The sequence below is a fragment of the Peromyscus californicus genome, unplaced genomic scaffold (genome assembly GCF_007827085.1).
Source record: "Peromyscus californicus insignis strain IS unplaced genomic scaffold, ASM782708v3 Scaffold_5__1_contigs__length_169319896, whole genome shotgun sequence".
In the NCBI taxonomy this organism is placed as follows: domain Eukaryota; kingdom Metazoa; phylum Chordata; class Mammalia; order Rodentia; family Cricetidae; genus Peromyscus; species Peromyscus californicus.
This window is the reverse complement of record NW_026294573.1, coordinates 133,996,091-134,012,911: the sequence shown is the minus strand read 5'-3', so window position 1 is coordinate 134,012,911 and position 16,821 is coordinate 133,996,091. Positions and strand designations below refer to the sequence as shown.

The window sequence follows — 16,821 nt, the reverse complement described above, 5'->3', positions numbered from 1 at the left end:
ATTTTTAAAGTTGTGTTATCTGACTCTCTGAGTAAGTGTTATTTTCTCAAAACAAATTTCTTCATTTTGCCTCTAGGAGGGAAATTAAGCATTGGGTTTTGGCTCAGATAACTCTGCTTCCGTAAAACAAGAGATATTTGTGTCCTTGAAATTGGTGACATTTTTGTCCATGAAGGAATAGGCACTAAAAAATAGCAACCTAAATTTCATATTTAATGCTTGATTTCTCTTGGATTTTAAAGAGTTTTCATAAGGATATTTCAGCAAAACAATATCCAGTTACTCAAAATTTGTTTTAAAAACAGTACATAGATATTCAAAATGCAGTTCCATTTAATCTCTTTGTTTTTAAACAAAGTTACAATAACTGTAAATCTGAGAATAGAGAGAATTCCTAGTCCCCCCTACTGTATTGAAGCTTATCCACAGCATGGAAGGGAAATTGAGTTGAGCCAGCTGCACTCAGGTCAGACAGCAGAATCAATAGATGCCCTCAAGAGGAGCAAAGCCACATTTGGTAGTAGTCTTACAGCTTTCAGATCTCAATTATATCCATGTTTAGAGTCTTCTCAGCCCTCTAGTTCTTTTATTCTTTACATCAAACTTGATTAAAATTCTTGAGCTCAGAAACCATAATTAACTACTCCCTATAGTACCCCATAAAATGCCTCTATAGAGTTCAGGAAGACTTCATTTAATGGAAATAGACAAGCACTTTCTCATTATAAATGTGCTTTATTTAAATTTTCATGTTGATTATTCTTCTTTATATCACCATTATAAGCTTTCATTACAGTAAAATACATCCAGCAATGTAATAATATATTCCAATATTAATGATGAGAATAATAATACAATGTGAATGAACCTATATCAGTATAGAATGTATGTGGTATATGGTATTCAAACTCTATACAACTGTCTATGCTAAAAACAGTGAGGCTGCAAAATTAGTAGTAATTGCTATGCCCAAATGGTAGGTTTCTAAAGAATGTCATTGTAATTTTATTATAAAGCAAGTCAATGAGTAGAAAAGAAACCATAATGATTCCTTCCCTTAAACCTTTAATCATGATTTCTCTACTTGCCATTACTACAGAGGAAGTAAAGGACTTTAGACAAAATCTAGATTAAGAACATGGGATACTTTTTCTGTCTTATGAACATAACTAATGGGGATCTCAGAGGAAACCTGAAAGATTGGAGGATGCACAGGATGATGTAACCAACTAACTGGCAAAGATTTGTTCCATCTCTTCTGGTGGTTATCCAGAGGAGGCCTTTCTTGTTGCCTGTACCAATCACACAGAATACATAGACTGAAGTTCAGGGCCTGTGAATCTCAGGCAAACACTTGAATGGAGCTGTCACATCACCAGCACAAGCACAGTAAATGAGGATAATGGGCACCAAGGAAAGGATGTTCAGCAAAAAAAAGTGTGTGTGTGTGTGTGTGTGTGTGTGTGTGTGTGTGTGTGTGTGTGTGTGTATGTGTGTGTGCGTGTGCATGTGCGTGTGAGTGTGTGTGTGTGTGTATGTGTGTGTGTAAGCAAATGGGGCAAAGGAAGCTCAGTGGAACATCACTTGCCTAATATGCATGATGCCCTTGATTCAACTAAGCAACACAGACAATCAGACATACACACCCACACCTCCACACACACACCCACAAACATACACACAAACACAATCATTTGTAACAAGGACTATATCACTGTTTCTTTGTGTGTGTAACTCTTTTGCTCACTTGAACACCATAGTTTTCAGATCTTGGTATCATTAGGAGATCAGTGTTTTGGTTTTATCTATTATAAAACAATTATTTCTGCTGTAAGTAAAATTTAATGGAATTTTAATGAACTATATCCAGAAGTTGTTGGACTGATAAGAGTCTTATGTTTCCACCAATAGCCATTGCTCTTATAAATGTTCCTCACAAAGTCACGAACTTTAGACTGACAGCTGTGGAGCTTGCATGGGGCCAGACTAGACCCTCTGCATACAGGAGACAGTTGTGTAGCTTGGTCTGTTTGAGAGGGCCCTGGCAGTGGGATTAGGATCTATCTGTGGTGCATGAATTGGCTTTCTGGAGTCCATTAATCATGGTGGGATGCCTTGACTACCTTTGATGCAGGGAGGAGGGGCTTGGTCCTGCCTCAACTGAATGTACCAGGCTTTGCTGACTGCCCATGGGAGGCATTATCCTTTTGGAAGAAGGAACAGGGTGTATTTTAGGGAAGGGGGAAGCTGGGGGAGAGTGAGAGGGGGGATGAGAGGGGGATCTGTGGTTAGTCTGTAAAATGAATAATAAAGTTTTTAAAGAAAAAAAATTCTGCATGAACAAGGTTGGTTAGGAACACTGTGATGATATTTTATTTTGTGATGAAATGTGGTTATATGTTAGTTGTGCTTTGATAAATAAAGCTTGACTGGAGATCAGTCGTGGGGGGGAAGGACATCTATTTTAAGTAAGCAATGTTAGGCAGCACATGCCCTTATTCCATCACATATCAGGCAGTGTCTCTGTGTGTTCAAGGCCATACTAGGGAAGAGAGCCAAGCGTGGTGAAACACACCTTTAATCTCAGTACCAACCATAGAGACTTGGAGGTCTGTATAGACAGTCAGTCACAAGGAGGTGAGGTAGATGGGCTAAGAGCCAATAAGAGGACAGAAAAGCAAGGCATAGAAACGTGTGGGTAGATAGGAAGTAGCTCACATTTGGAAGCTACAGAGTGGGTGAGGTAAGGCAGCTGGTAGCATCTCCCTGATCTCTCTAAGGCTTTCATCCCTATATTTGGCTCTGTGTTTTTATTTAATAAGACCATTTAGGAATTCATCTACAGAACACCACAAGAATATGGTCCACAGACTCAACTGATTGTAACCCACGGTGACTTTTAGCGATCACGGAGACAGTAGGGGTCTGATCTAGGTCTTCTGCATTTATGTATTGTCAGAGTAGCTTTGTGTTCTTTTGGGGTTCCTAACAATGGGAGCAGGAACTGTCTCTGAATCTTTTGCCTGCTTTTGGGACCCTTTTCCTCATAGTGGGTTGCCTCATTCAGCTTTGATGTAATGATATGTTCCTGGTCATATTGTAGTTTGTTATGCCTTGTTTGGTTTACATCTCTGGGAGACCTGCTCCTGTCTGAGGGGATGCAGGGGGCATGGCCCTGTGTGGAGGGGGAGAGGGGAAAATGGAGTTGTGATGTAATATGAGAAAAGAATTAAAAAAGAAATTAAGAAGTAATGGATAAAGAATGTGTGTTAAATATACACAATGGAATTTTATTCAGCCATAAATGAGATAGGGTAGAGAAACTATATTCTTTGTAAGAAAATAGATAGAACTAGAGGATGTCTTGTTAAGTGAAATAAGTCAGTGTCATGCAGATATGTAAGTGTGTTTTCTCTCATATATAGAACCTAGGGTGGGAAAGGTAGGAAGATAAAAGGGAGATAGTTATGGATATGGAATAATAAAAAGTGATGGAGAAGAGGATAATAAAAGGTGACAGAACGGTGTATGTAATCATGGAATGCCATATACATGTATGGAAACATTGTAATGAGAGACTCCTTACTGTTTACAAATAAAACAGTAAGGATTATTAATAAAAAATTGAAAAATTTTTCTTTCGTGCTATAAGTTAAAAAATGTTGCTAATTACAAAATAAATGAATAAATAAATTTGATAATAAACCTGAAAAACTTATGTCATCCAGCTATAGAATAATGCCAATATAATGAGAAACATCAAAAGTTACTTGGACTTGCAAATGTTCAAAGGTAGTCTTTTGAAACAAAATTCCATAATTAGATCATTATTTCTAATATTGAATGACTAGTGCTTTTTTAGAGATCAGAAAAATATATATGTATTGCATGTCAATTTTGGTAGTTCATACTTAAGTCTACTTGAAACCAGAGAGAACAGTTTTTTTCTTTAGAATGTGTTTTGAATGCTAAAATAAGAAATATCAAAAATATTTAATAAAAATAACTAATTTACTCAGAAACAAATGTGGAAAATAAACACTAAAAATTCAATTTAATTCCTTAAAGCTAATGTACTAAATGCATATTTTGTTGATTATACATGTAGTTCATTGTTCCTTATCATAATGTATATGCTAGATTTTTCTTTCCTTGTAGTAATTCCATGGTATGCATAAAGATTACAAAAAATGACAAGTTATGGTTATATTTGGCTAACTGGTATCAAAATAAAAGCCATAAAATCATGTTAAATCATGCAGTTCATGAAACTATATGTTGCATGCAATGCCCTAAAATGATGTTATCCCTCTGAGTGTCCTAGTCCAAAGTCTCCAACACTTACAGAGGATTTAAGAATGCATGCCTGGAAAAAAGAATGAATATCAGGTAAAATAACTGGCTGCTTGTTTTTCCTTCTGACTTTTCTTAACACTTAAATGATAGTGAACTCATGAGGAGTTCAGGTTTATCAGAAAAATTAGACTCAGCAATAGTACTAGCAAATCACCAGTACAGGTATATTTTATGTTTTTAGATCATCCTTATTAATAAGTCTCAACTGTGTCCAGCTGTCTTACTGTGTTGTTTGGATGGTAGTTGAGGTGCAAGCCACTGTCACAAAGAGGAGAAGAGGTACCACTGCTTTGATCACTTGGAGCACCTGCAGGAGACAAAAGCATAATATAATGTCATGCTATTCTAGAATGACTTTGTCTAGTTCATATTATTTTCAATAATAATATGAAAATTGACCCTCCCATTTTCCTATGTTCTCATCCCCCACTCCTCACCCTCCACCACACCCCCACATCCAGTCCACTCATGTAGATCTCATCCACTTCTCCTTCACAGGGTCATCCATGTGTCCCTCCTAGGATCTTTCCCTATTAGCTAGCCTCTCTGGAGTTGTGGGTTGCAGTCTGGCCATTCCTTCCCTCACATTTAGTATCCACTTATGAGTGAGTACATACTATGTTTGTCCTTCTGAGTCTGGGTTACCTCACTCAAGATGATATTTTCTAGTTCCATCTATTTGCCTGCAAATTTTATGATATTGTTTTTTACTGCTGAGTAGTATCCCATTGTGTATATATGTGCCACATTTTCTTTATCCATTCATCAGTTGAGGGCCATCTAGGTTGTTTCCAGGTTCTGGCTATTATGAATAATGCTGCTATGAACATAGTTGAGCATGTGTCCTTGTGGTAAGATTGAGCATTCCTTGGGTGTATGCCCAAGAGTGGTATAACTGGGTCTTGAGAAAGACTTATTCCCAATTTTCTGAGAAACTGCCATGCTGATTTCCAGAGTGGTTGTATAACCTTGCATTCCCACCAACAGTGGAGGAGTGTTCCCCTTGCTTCACATCCTCTCCAAAATAAGCTGTCTTCAGTGTTTTTGATCTTAGTCATTCTGACAGGTGAAAGATGGTATCTCAGAGTTGTTTTGATTTGCATTTCCCTGATGACTAAAGATGTTGAGCAATTTCTTAAATGCCTTTCAACCACTTGAGATTCTTCTGTTGAGAATTCTCTGTTAAGCTCTGTAGCCCATTTTTAAATGGGTTGTTTAGATCCACCACCAGCCACCAGGCTAAGCTCTGGGAATCCAATTGATGAGAGAGAGGAGAGATACTGCAGGTGAGGGACATCGAGATCATGATGGGAGGACATGCAGAGATGACCGGCCACACTAGAGAAAACCCATGAACTGTGGACTGGTGGCTGTGGAGCACCCATGGGACTGGACTAAGCCCTCTGGATATGGAAGACAGTTGTTTGGCTCAAACTGTTTGGGGGGTACCCAGGCAGGGGGATCAGGATCTGTGTCCCTGGTCTATTGATAGGCTTCTGGAACCTGGTGCCTGTCGTGTAACACCTTGCACAGCCTTGGTGCAGTGGGAAGGGGCTTGGACCTGCCTAGGCTCAGTGTGCTGGGTTTTGCTGACTCCCCATGAGAAACCTCAATTTGGGGGATGTGGGGAAGTGAGGTGGCATGGGAAAGAGGACTGGGGAGTGGGAGGAGGGGAGATCTGTGGATAATATGTGGAGTGAGTAGAAAATTTTTTAATAAAAAAACGAAAGAAAAATATGAAAATTGAAAAATAAAACACAAAGAAATTTGACTTACACCAAAGCCAGAGCTTGACAATGATATAAGTCGAGAGAGAGAGAGTGAGAGAGCGAGAGAGAGAGAGAGAGAGAGAGAGAGAGAGAGAGAGAGAGTCTATTTTGAATTTCAGAAACATCAGACTTTCTTAAAAATATTGTATTCTGTTTTTTCCCATTCCTCATTCCAAGAGAAGCCAGAAGATAGTACAAGATCTTCTAGAACTGGAGTTACAGAAGGTTGTAAGCCATAACATTGTGTTAGAAATAAAATCTGTGTTCTCTCAAGAGCAGCTAGTGTTATTAAATGCTGAGCCATTTCTCTAATCCCTCTACCCAGACTTTTAATACTGAAAAGTTTTGTTAATCTGTAAAGTTTTATTTTATGCTTTGTTTCAAAGTATGGACTGATTCTATCAGTAGAAACTAGTTTCACATGTGCTCTTAGTATGCATTCAAAAATCCTGATCAAATCCTTTTAATTTTGTGACATTACAAAGCAAAAATATGCATTCAAATTTTATGAAAAATATAGTAACACATATTTTTAATTTAATAATTAATTTAATCAATCAATCATTCTAATCAATTTAAATCATTGACTAATGTACTAAAGGTACACAATTTTCAAAGATGTCATTGTATAGAAATTACAAGTTCCCTGACTTCTGATTCTTCACTGTGACCAGACATTATTACTTTGGAGTTTCTAATGTATTTGACCAACCAATTATTTTTTGAAAAGTCACAGTTGAGTTTAAGCACCAAATTTCTTAGGAAGGTTTTACTTCCTAACATGATACATTCAAGACTTGTTCTATTTTTTATTACTCAAAATGCTACAGATTTCCTGCAGCTAAAAAGTCATTTGCCTAGATTAAATTTGTCCCCTCTCCAAATGCAAAATTTTTGAGTTAATGGGATAGAGTGATGACTCAGTGGTTAAGAGCACATGCTACTTTTGCAGAAGTCCTGGGTTCAATTTGCAGCACCAGCATGGCAGCATAGAGACAGCTGTACCTCTAGTTCCAGGGAATATGACATTTTGTGGTCTCCCTAAGTATTAAAAGCTCATGGTGTGCTTACACGCAAGCTTAAAAATACATACATATATAAAACAAGAATCAACAATAATTTCTCTTAAACTTTACACTTTATTTTTCTATTTTGTGTAAATTTTAATTTTTTTATTTTTATATCATTATTTTAATGTCATTATTTTGAAATATATCCATTTTAACTTGAATATGTTTACATGTTTAAATGTGATAGCATCAAATGATACCTACTTCTTGAAAACAAAAAATATCAAATTCTGTGACTGTATTTTAAAATATCATAGAGAAAAAAATAAAATTATAAATGAATACACAAAAAGAATCCAGCTATAATTTCAATGATATATACTTATATCAGAAAAATTTAGTGGAATAGAAATTTAAATTAAACAAGCAAAAAGTAAAAAAATTATTACAAGTAAAACAAAAGTTATATAGCAGTTAATTTTATGGCAAGAACTATGTAGAAAAGAGGAGAAAGTACAAATTAGCAGTGTCAAGAAGGCTAATAGATACTAAAGCAAAAACTGAAAGGATGTTATTGTAAGTTAATACTAATAAATTAATATTTTCACTTAATTGAGAAGTATCATGAAAAGAATCTAGCTAATTTTATAAAAAAAATAACTACAAAGAATCATGCATTTATTCTAGAGACTATGAAATACAAAAGAATACTGATATTCCATTCTAAAATTAATTTTTATTAAAGAATTAAGAAAATTGTGGTACATCAGAGTGAATTTCATTATATAAAATTGAATCTAACATCGGTGTTCACAATAGATAATTGGAACCATATTATGGCCCACACCTCTGGCAGAAGCCTCTTTTTCCACCAGAGGCCAGGCCAGCATCCTGAATCCCAGATAAGACTGCTCCCCAAACCACCAGCACTTGCCCAGCATAATTCCAATTGCCCTTCCTCTCCTCATCACTATGTCCTGACCCACACCTCTGGCAGAAGGCTTCTACTCCATCCAAGGCCAGGAAAGAACCCTGATCCCCAGAGGTCACACCAGCATCTTGAATCTTAGAGACCAGGCCAAATCCCTGAAAAACAGGCAGAAGCCTCCTACCGCACCAGAAGCCAGAACTGCATCTGAATCCCAGAAGACTCTCGGGCCAAATCAGAGGCCATGTGCATTCATAGCCAGAGTATCAGACCCAAACATGGGGAAGAACTCCCTGGTATATCAGAGGCCATCTAAGCCATCAGACATCTAGCTTAACAACAGGCCGAGGAATCCAATAAACAAGAGAGGAAACAGAAACAAAGGAAGAAAGCACTCATCCAACAAAGAATAATTTTGAAAAATTGGCAACTAGATTTATAATCATTCCAAATTCAGATGTCTAAACATATGTGAAAGAACACAAACAACAATACCCAGAGCAATATGCCACAACCAGAACATAGCTATCTCAGTACAACAAACCCTGAATATTCCAACAGTTGAACTAAAAGAAAATAATCTTAAAACCAAATTTATGATGATGATAGAGGTCCTCAAAGAGGAGAAGTAAAACTTCCTTAAATCATCCTAGGAAAAGACAGCCACAAAATTGGAAGAAGTGAGCAAATCCCTTAAAGAATGACAAGAAAGCCAAGAAAAATCATACAAGCATACAAACACCTGAAGAAAATTATTCAAGACATGAAAATCTAAATAAAAGCAATAAAGGAAAGACAAATTGAGGGAATTCAGGAAATAGAATATCTGGAGAAGTGAACAGGAACTATAAAAACAAACATCACCAAAGAATTCAAGAAATGGAGGAGAGACTCAAAGGTGTTGAAGATACAATAAAAGAATTAGATTCATTTATCAAAAAAACATGTAATATCTAAAGGACTTCTAACACAAAACATCCAGGAAATCTGGGACACATGAAATAAAACAAACCTGAGAAAAATTTGAAAAAAAAAAGAGTGCACACTGAAAAAACCAGAAAATATATTTAACAAAGCCATAGAAGGAAACTCCCCTAAGCAAACATGCCTATAAAGGTAGAAGAAGCTTACAGAACAACAAATAATTTGATCAGAAGAGAAAGCCCCCATATCATATAAAAATCAAAACACAAAAATACAGAACAAAGAAAGAATATTACAAGCTTCAAGGGAAAAAGGTTAAGTAACATCTAAAGGCAGACCTATAAGAGTTACAACTAACTTGTCAGCAGAGTCCATAAAAGCCAAAATGGCCTGGACGGACATGCTGTAGACTCTAAGAGACCATGGATGCTAGCCCAGACTACTATAGCCAGAAAATCTTACAAGACATGTCATGACAAAATATAATTTAAACAATTTCTAACCAAAAATCCATCCCTAGATTTCTAACTACTAAAAACATAGTTCCAATCTATGGTAATTAAATACACTCATTGAAACACAGGCAATACATAGTCTCACATCAGAAATCCGAAGAAGGGAAACATGCATGCACACACACACATACATACATACATACATACACACAAACACACACACACACACACACACACACACACACACACACACACACACACACTACGACCACAACCAACAACATAATAACAGGAATAAACAATCCATGGTCATTAATAAGTCTCAATATCAGTAAACTTGGTTGGCCAATAAAAAGCAACAATCCAGCAGAATGGAAATGAAAACAGGATCTACCCTTCTGCTGCATACAAGAAACACACCTCAATATTAAAGACAGACATTACCTCAGAGCAAAGGGTTAGAAAAAGATTTTCCAATCAAATGGACCTAACAAGCAAGTAGATTTAACTATCCTAATATCTAACAAAATAGACTTTAAACAAAAATTAACCAGAAGAGACAAAGAAGGATATTTCATACTCATTAAAGGAAAATCTAACAGTATGAGGTCTCAATTCTGAATATCTATTCCCAAAGTGCCAGGGCATTCAGATTTGTAAAAGGAACATTATTAAAGCTTAAACCACACATGGAATCTCACACATTAATAGTAGAAGTCTTCACCGCCCCAGTCTCATCAATGTACAGGTTTTTCAGATAGAAACTAAACAGAAATAATGGTACTAACACACACCAAAATGGAAAATTTAAAGGAAATTGATAAATTTATGGACATATACAATCTACCAATGTTGAATCAAGATGGGAAAATATTTTAAATAGATGCATAACACTAATGGGATATAGTCAGCAATTTAAAATGTCATAATTAAATAAGCCAGTGTCAGATCAATTCAGCTCAGAATTCTTCAAACAACTAATACCAATACTCCAAAATTCATTCCATAAAAATGTAAGAACATATTTCACAATTCTTTTTGCAAAACCAGTATTACCTTGATACCAAAATCAGAAAAACCTAAAAATAAAAGATAATTGTAGACCAAGAAACCTAATAATCCTGGATGTAAGAATTCCCAACAAAGTACTTGCAAACTGAATTCAAGAACACATCAAAAAAGAGTATCCATTATGATCAACTTGGACTCATCCCAGAGATGCTGGATGGTTCAATATACATAACTTAACAAATGTAAGGCTCCACATAGATTCTCAAGCAAAGAAATCACATGATCATCTCGTTAAATGTAAAAAAAGCCAGGTGGTGGTGGTGCATGCCTTTAATCCCAGCACTTGGGAAGCAGAGGCAGGTGGATCACTGTGAGTTCAAGGCCAGCCTGGGCTACAAAGTGGGATCCAGGAAAGGCGCAAAGCTACACAGAGAAACCCTGTCTTGAAAAACCAAAACCAAAACCAAAAAAAAAAAAAAAAAAAAAACCCATGTAGAAAAGACTTTTCACAAAATTTCATATCCATCATGATAAAATTCCTGGAGAGACAGGAATACAAGAGATAAGTCTCAACACAATAAAGACAATTTACAATGAACACAGGCAATATTATTCTAAACAGAAAAACTCAAAGCATTTTTTTGGCAAAACCAGGAAAAAAAATCAGGATATCCATGTGGTGATATTTTATTTTTGCATCCCAATAAAGCTTATCTGAGAATCAGATGAAAAAGCCAGCCACTATATTAAAAATAGAGGTCTGGCAGTGGTAGCACACAACCTAAATCCTAGCATTTTGGAGGCAGATATTATTCTGGAACTCTGAGTTCAAGACCACACTGGGAACAGAGCCAGGTTTGGTGGCATACACCTTTAATTTCAGTTCTAGTTAACCATAGAGGTCTGTACAGACAGGCAGGAAGTGATAGAGCTGGGTGGAAAGAGGAAGTGTTGTAGCTGGGTAGAGAGAGGAAGTAAGATGTAGGACACAGAAAGGAATGCAGGCATGAATATAAAGGAAGTAGCTCTCCATTTGGCTTAGGATTTTCTAGTGGTAAGAACATGGCTGGCTTCTTTCTGATTCTCTGATCTCTCAGTTTTCACCCCAATATCTGGCTCTGGTTTTTTTTTTTATTACTGAGAACATTTAGCAATTCATCTTACATCTGGTGACTCGAAGTTTGTGGCACAAATTCATGAAAAATCTCCTTGCCTGAGCTGTACATGGCCAGACTTCCCACTTCATGTGGACTGGAGTCTTTTTGGCTTCTTTTCTCCTTGTGGGTTGTGGGCTCTCTTTAGATCCTCATCTCTGACTGCTGCCACACTAGATAGCTGCTTTGAAACTTCCTTGGGCTTTTATTGTTCTCCTCAGTCAGCAGACTTGGTGAGTCAATTAAGCTATCTTAATGGGAGAAATTAGTTAAAAGAGAAATATTTCCTACATTAAAAAATGGGAAACATTTTTACAGTGGAGGAAATTTGGTCTTTGTTTGATAAAACATTAGGCAATCTGAAAATGGAACAATTAAATAAGATAATAATTAATGTTGATGGGGTTTATATAACATCAATTATGAATATGATTTGTTTGGTCATTTTTGTCTTACCATTAAAAAGGTTGATAAATTTGAGTGACAAAGTAAAAGTTTTAGAAAAACCTCTTAAAACAGATCATAGAGATATTCAGACCCAGACAGAATTTAAAGCTGAACCTATCTGAGCATTGAATTATACAGTTACAAAAAAACAGCCTAAGATTTTCAAACAACCAACATTAATCTATTCAATAACCTTACAAGAACTGCCAGATGCTCAAGGCTGTGTATGAGCTAACTGGACTCTAGAGGAAATGTTACATTTGAGGAGATTTAAAGAAGCTATATTCTCATATGGCATGCATTCTTCATTTGTAAAGCAGATATTAAACTTGTGTTTAAGTTGTAATAGAATTATCCCTCAGGACTGCAAAGATTTGATTACATCTGTTCTAGAGTCTGGTCCACAGTTACAATGGAAAACCTAGTGGAAAGATGAGGCTAAGACTATAGAACAATGACATAGGGCTAGAGGTATGGAAATTTCCCAAAATCAACCTCTTGGGGAAGGTGATTATGCTGATAAACAAAGACAATATTTATATGGTGGCCACACCCTAATTGTATGTTGAATGGCAGCCCTGAATGCCTGGGAGTGAATTGAAGAAATAGAAAAAAAAATGAGTCATTTACAAAAATTATAGAAGACCCAAAAGAAGCCTTCATGGATTTCTTACAGAGGCTGTCTTCATCAGTAAAATGATAGGAAATTCAGAAGTCAGGTGTAGGGCCCTGGCCTCCTCCCATATTGAGTAAGCTGTTGCCTGCTTGCCAACCTTGACCAGGTGTCCTCCCTATGCTAATTCCCTGCTGGTTTCCACCCTCCTGAATGTGTAATGGAAGTTCCTTGTTTGTGTTTCTTGTATATTGGGCGTTAACAGCTTAGATGCAAGATTGTAAACATCAGTAGCAAACTTCTGCCTTCTGGGGTTCTCCCATTGTGCTGTAAGCCTGTACTTAAGGTTTCCTCCCTCTTTCAATAAACAGCATTCGGCATTCTGCTGAGGTGAGTGACCCGCTGTCTTTTCTCTCTGTTTTTCAATCCACAGCCCCAGGCTTGGACATGGTGAACGGGTGGTGGTAGCTCGGGCATTATCGCTACAGCCAGGCAGATAATAATTGAATCTCTGGATTTTGAAAATACTAATGCAGCATGCAAAAGGGTAATTAGGCCATTAAATGCAAGATCAGAACCCATGGAGGAATGGATCTGAGATACAATTGATATTGAATCCCATGGCCATGATGATACTTGGATAGAAGTGATTTCCAGAGGTTTGAAGAAAATAATAATGTCAGATGCTTTAATCATGGTAAACAAAGTAATTGCAAATGGGGCATTCCAGAAACAATGTTTCTTCAAGGAACAATGCCAACAGAATGCCCCTCCCTTCTGGATTATGCAGAATATTTGACTAACAAATGTAGCTAAACAAGGGACAGACAAGTAATCCTTTGCCTTTGCCTTTGGGAAACTCCCTGAGGGGCCTCTCAAAGGCCTCTGTGGCAAATTCAGTTCAGTCCTTTCTTGCCATCATAGAAGAAAACCCTTCCTATAGCTATTAAACAACCAAATGCCTATTGTGAAAAACTAGACTGCTTTTGGTGATAGAACAGCTATTGCAGAGAGGAAAAAAATTCAGGAGAAACCATTAAGCAAATTTTTGGGCAAATTTTCTATAAATGAAAAAGATAAAAAATAAATATGAATAAATGACATTCTCATTGAAGGTCTTATAGACACAGGTACATACATAACAATAATTGTACCAGAATCTTGGAATCCAAATTGGCCTCTTGAAGAGGTTGTCAGCAACTGGAACATTATCTCAAGTGAAGCAGAGTACAAAATGGAGGGTTCTCCCACAGGAGATGTTAAATAGCCCAACCCTATACCAATATTTTGTATGACAGTTGTTGGAAGTAATATGTAAACAATTTCCTAAATCTAAAATTAATCATTATATGGGTGATATTTTACCAACTGATTCAAATGCAGATATTTTAGCAAGAATGTTGGAAGAAGTAAAGAAAAATTTGATTTGCTGAGAATTACAAATTGCTCCTGGAGACATACAAAGAGGAGATTCTATTAATTGTTCAGGATATAAAATATGTCTACAAAATATTAGACCCCAAAAGGTGCAAATTAGGAGAGATCAATTATAAACTCTTAATGACTTTAAAAGATTATTAGAAGATATTCCCTATCTATGGACTGCTGTTGGGGTAAAAAATGATGAAGTGAGATATTATATTGGAATGGATATTTCTACCAAATAAACAGAGTAAAAAAATTAAAAACCTATAGGGAAGAAATCTAAGTTGATTTTAAAAGGAAAATAGAGACTTCGTTAATTAGCAGGAATAGACTCAGCAGAAATAGACAAGTTATGGTTAGAAACTGAACCTTGGCAGAGAGCTTGCAGTAATTTTTTTGGGAGAGATTAGCAATTAATATCTCAAAAGTGTCAGAATTCAACTTATGAAAGTAGTTAACTGGAACCTGCTTCACATTGTATGGGAAACACCAAGATCTGGAGTCCCTACATTTCATACAGACACAAACAAAGAAGGCCAGGTAGGTTACAAATCTAAGTAAAGTGGTTCAAAATCTTTATATTTCTGTTCAAAAACTGGAATTATATGCTATTCCGATGGTATTAATATTAATGGATTTTTCCTAACCTGCTCTACTAACTTAAAATTTTCTCAATGCTAATGAGAAAGGAACAACATCTGCAGAGAGACAAAAACTACAGAATTAAATCAGCCTATATACTTTAAGGATATACTGACTTCAGAATGTAAACCAGAATATGTATTATGTTGTGGATGAAGTTTGCTTTTGTTTCTACAGGAGAATAAAAGCTATGGATAACCTCACAATTGATAAAGGTTCAATTTGTACAAGAGACCTCTTAATTAGAAGAGGTGATAATCAACCAACATGACCATTCAATTTAAACTAACTTTTAACTTTAACAAATGCTTTTCATGTAATCAGATATAACTTGGCAAAAGGGAGCCTCCCCAAATTTAGGGTAGGGGAAGGGTTTTTTTTCTTGTCTTTCAAGAGAATGAAGGCTAAGGAATCTGAAGAACACCGAACAAATGAGACATCTGAAGAAAAAAAACAAATCATCCAAAAAAATGTCCCAAGAAAAAGATTAAATGGCCTATTAGTATATCACATATAAAAATTCATAAGTCTTCCTAAATGTTTGTTTCTGCTGTTCTCAACAGGCACAGCACAAATGGTCTTCTTATAGTGCCAGTTCAATTAAAAATTAAAGCTGGCTTTGGAATTGGAGGATGGTTCTCTCCTTCTCTAAACCCAAGCATGCTTGTTAAAAGAAAATGCAAAATCTCTGTAAAAACCATTTGATATGGGACATAAAAAATTAAGGAATTATTCTATTGCACTAATCTCATAATTCCTTGATTTTATTTTGAGTCTTTAAAACTTTTCTTAAGGTATGAATTTCACATCAAAATTTATAATATTAATGTATATACACATATATATACATTTGAACTTATACTATATTATACATTTTATATATATATTAAACTTTTGTCATATTAATGGTCATGTAGAATACTAATTCTAGAAAAAAGGCTTCATCTAGCAGCCTTTACATGTTTTCATGTTTGAGTCTCTTTCAGTTTTCTGTAGTGAATCATGTCTGTGCCTAATAGTGACTTTGAAGTCTCCAAAAAGATGATGGGGCCCCACAATGATGATAATACAACTAAGCTGACAAACACCACCCAAAGATCAACTTTAGACTGCAAACTGTAGCATGAATCTTAAAAGTTTTATTAATAAAAACAAACCTGGAGCCAAGTACTAGGGTCAACACTAGAAGATCAGAGAAGCAGAACAAGCCACAGTCACCTCACCTTTCCAATTCCTCAGCTGATCCTTTTTCCTCAGACTGGAAGCCTTTGACGCCTCATTCAAATGAATCTCAGTTGAACTGCTGCTCAAAAGCATAAAAGCTTAACCAGCTCTAGTTCCTGGTCCTCATGCCTTATATACCTTTCTGGGATTAAAGGCATGAGTCACCATGCCTGGCTGTTTCCAGTGTGGCTTTGAACTCACAGAGATCCAGCTGGATCTCTTCCTCTGGAATGCTAGGATTAAAGGCTTGTGCTACCACTGCCTAACCTCTATGTTTAATCTTATGGCTGTTCTGTTCTTTGACCCCCAGATAAGTTTATTGGGGTGTACAATATATCAACCACAGCAAACTGCTCATGTCAGTTTTGAAATAGCTAGCTGAGATTATAACAGCCTCACAGACTACTCAAGCTAGGACTTGAGATAAGTCCTGCATTTTTCCATTATGTAGAGAATGGACAAAAAATGATGCAGCTACCTCTACCAGGACTTGACAATTAACCAAAATTTTTTTCAGGATCCTCTAAAGATTATTTTGCCCCCCAGAAAGCAGGAACTAATTTTAAGAACATGACACCCACATTCCCAAGAAGTGAGGTGGGTGGTTTTTGGTCATTCAATGGGTTATGGATAATTGTCACTGCTTAGGATGATTGGTTATAATTTGCTAATTGTTAATGGTCAAGAAAAAAGTGAACAAAGGAAATTAGTTTCAGAGTTTTTGTTTGAAAAAAATAGAGTATATAGATAAGAGGTAGATTATTGAATCTACTCTGAAAAGAAAATAGGGGAGAATATGGATTTGATAAGATAAAAGGTAGATTATTGAAGCTACTTTTAAAAGATGACTATTAATTATAAAT

At 36.1% G+C, this 16,821-nt stretch overlaps 1 protein-coding gene across 14 annotated transcripts in view; it reads right to left on the bottom strand.

Annotated features, from left to right (window-relative positions):
- Positions 1–16,821, bottom strand: part of Sntg1 (syntrophin gamma 1) — a 728,018-nt gene that overhangs the window by 250,587 nt on the left and 460,610 nt on the right. For 12 of the 14 annotated variants that reach the window (XM_052717737.1, XM_052717738.1, XM_052717736.1 and 9 more), the window contains one exon: positions 4,581–4,663. In XM_052717737.1, coding sequence (XP_052573697.1) covers positions 4,581–4,663 — 83 coding nt within the window. Of the gene's footprint in view, positions 1–4,580; positions 4,664–11,666; positions 11,790–16,821 lie in introns of those variants that run through there. The other 2 variants (XM_052717746.1, XM_052717745.1) reach the window with 2 other exon arrangements.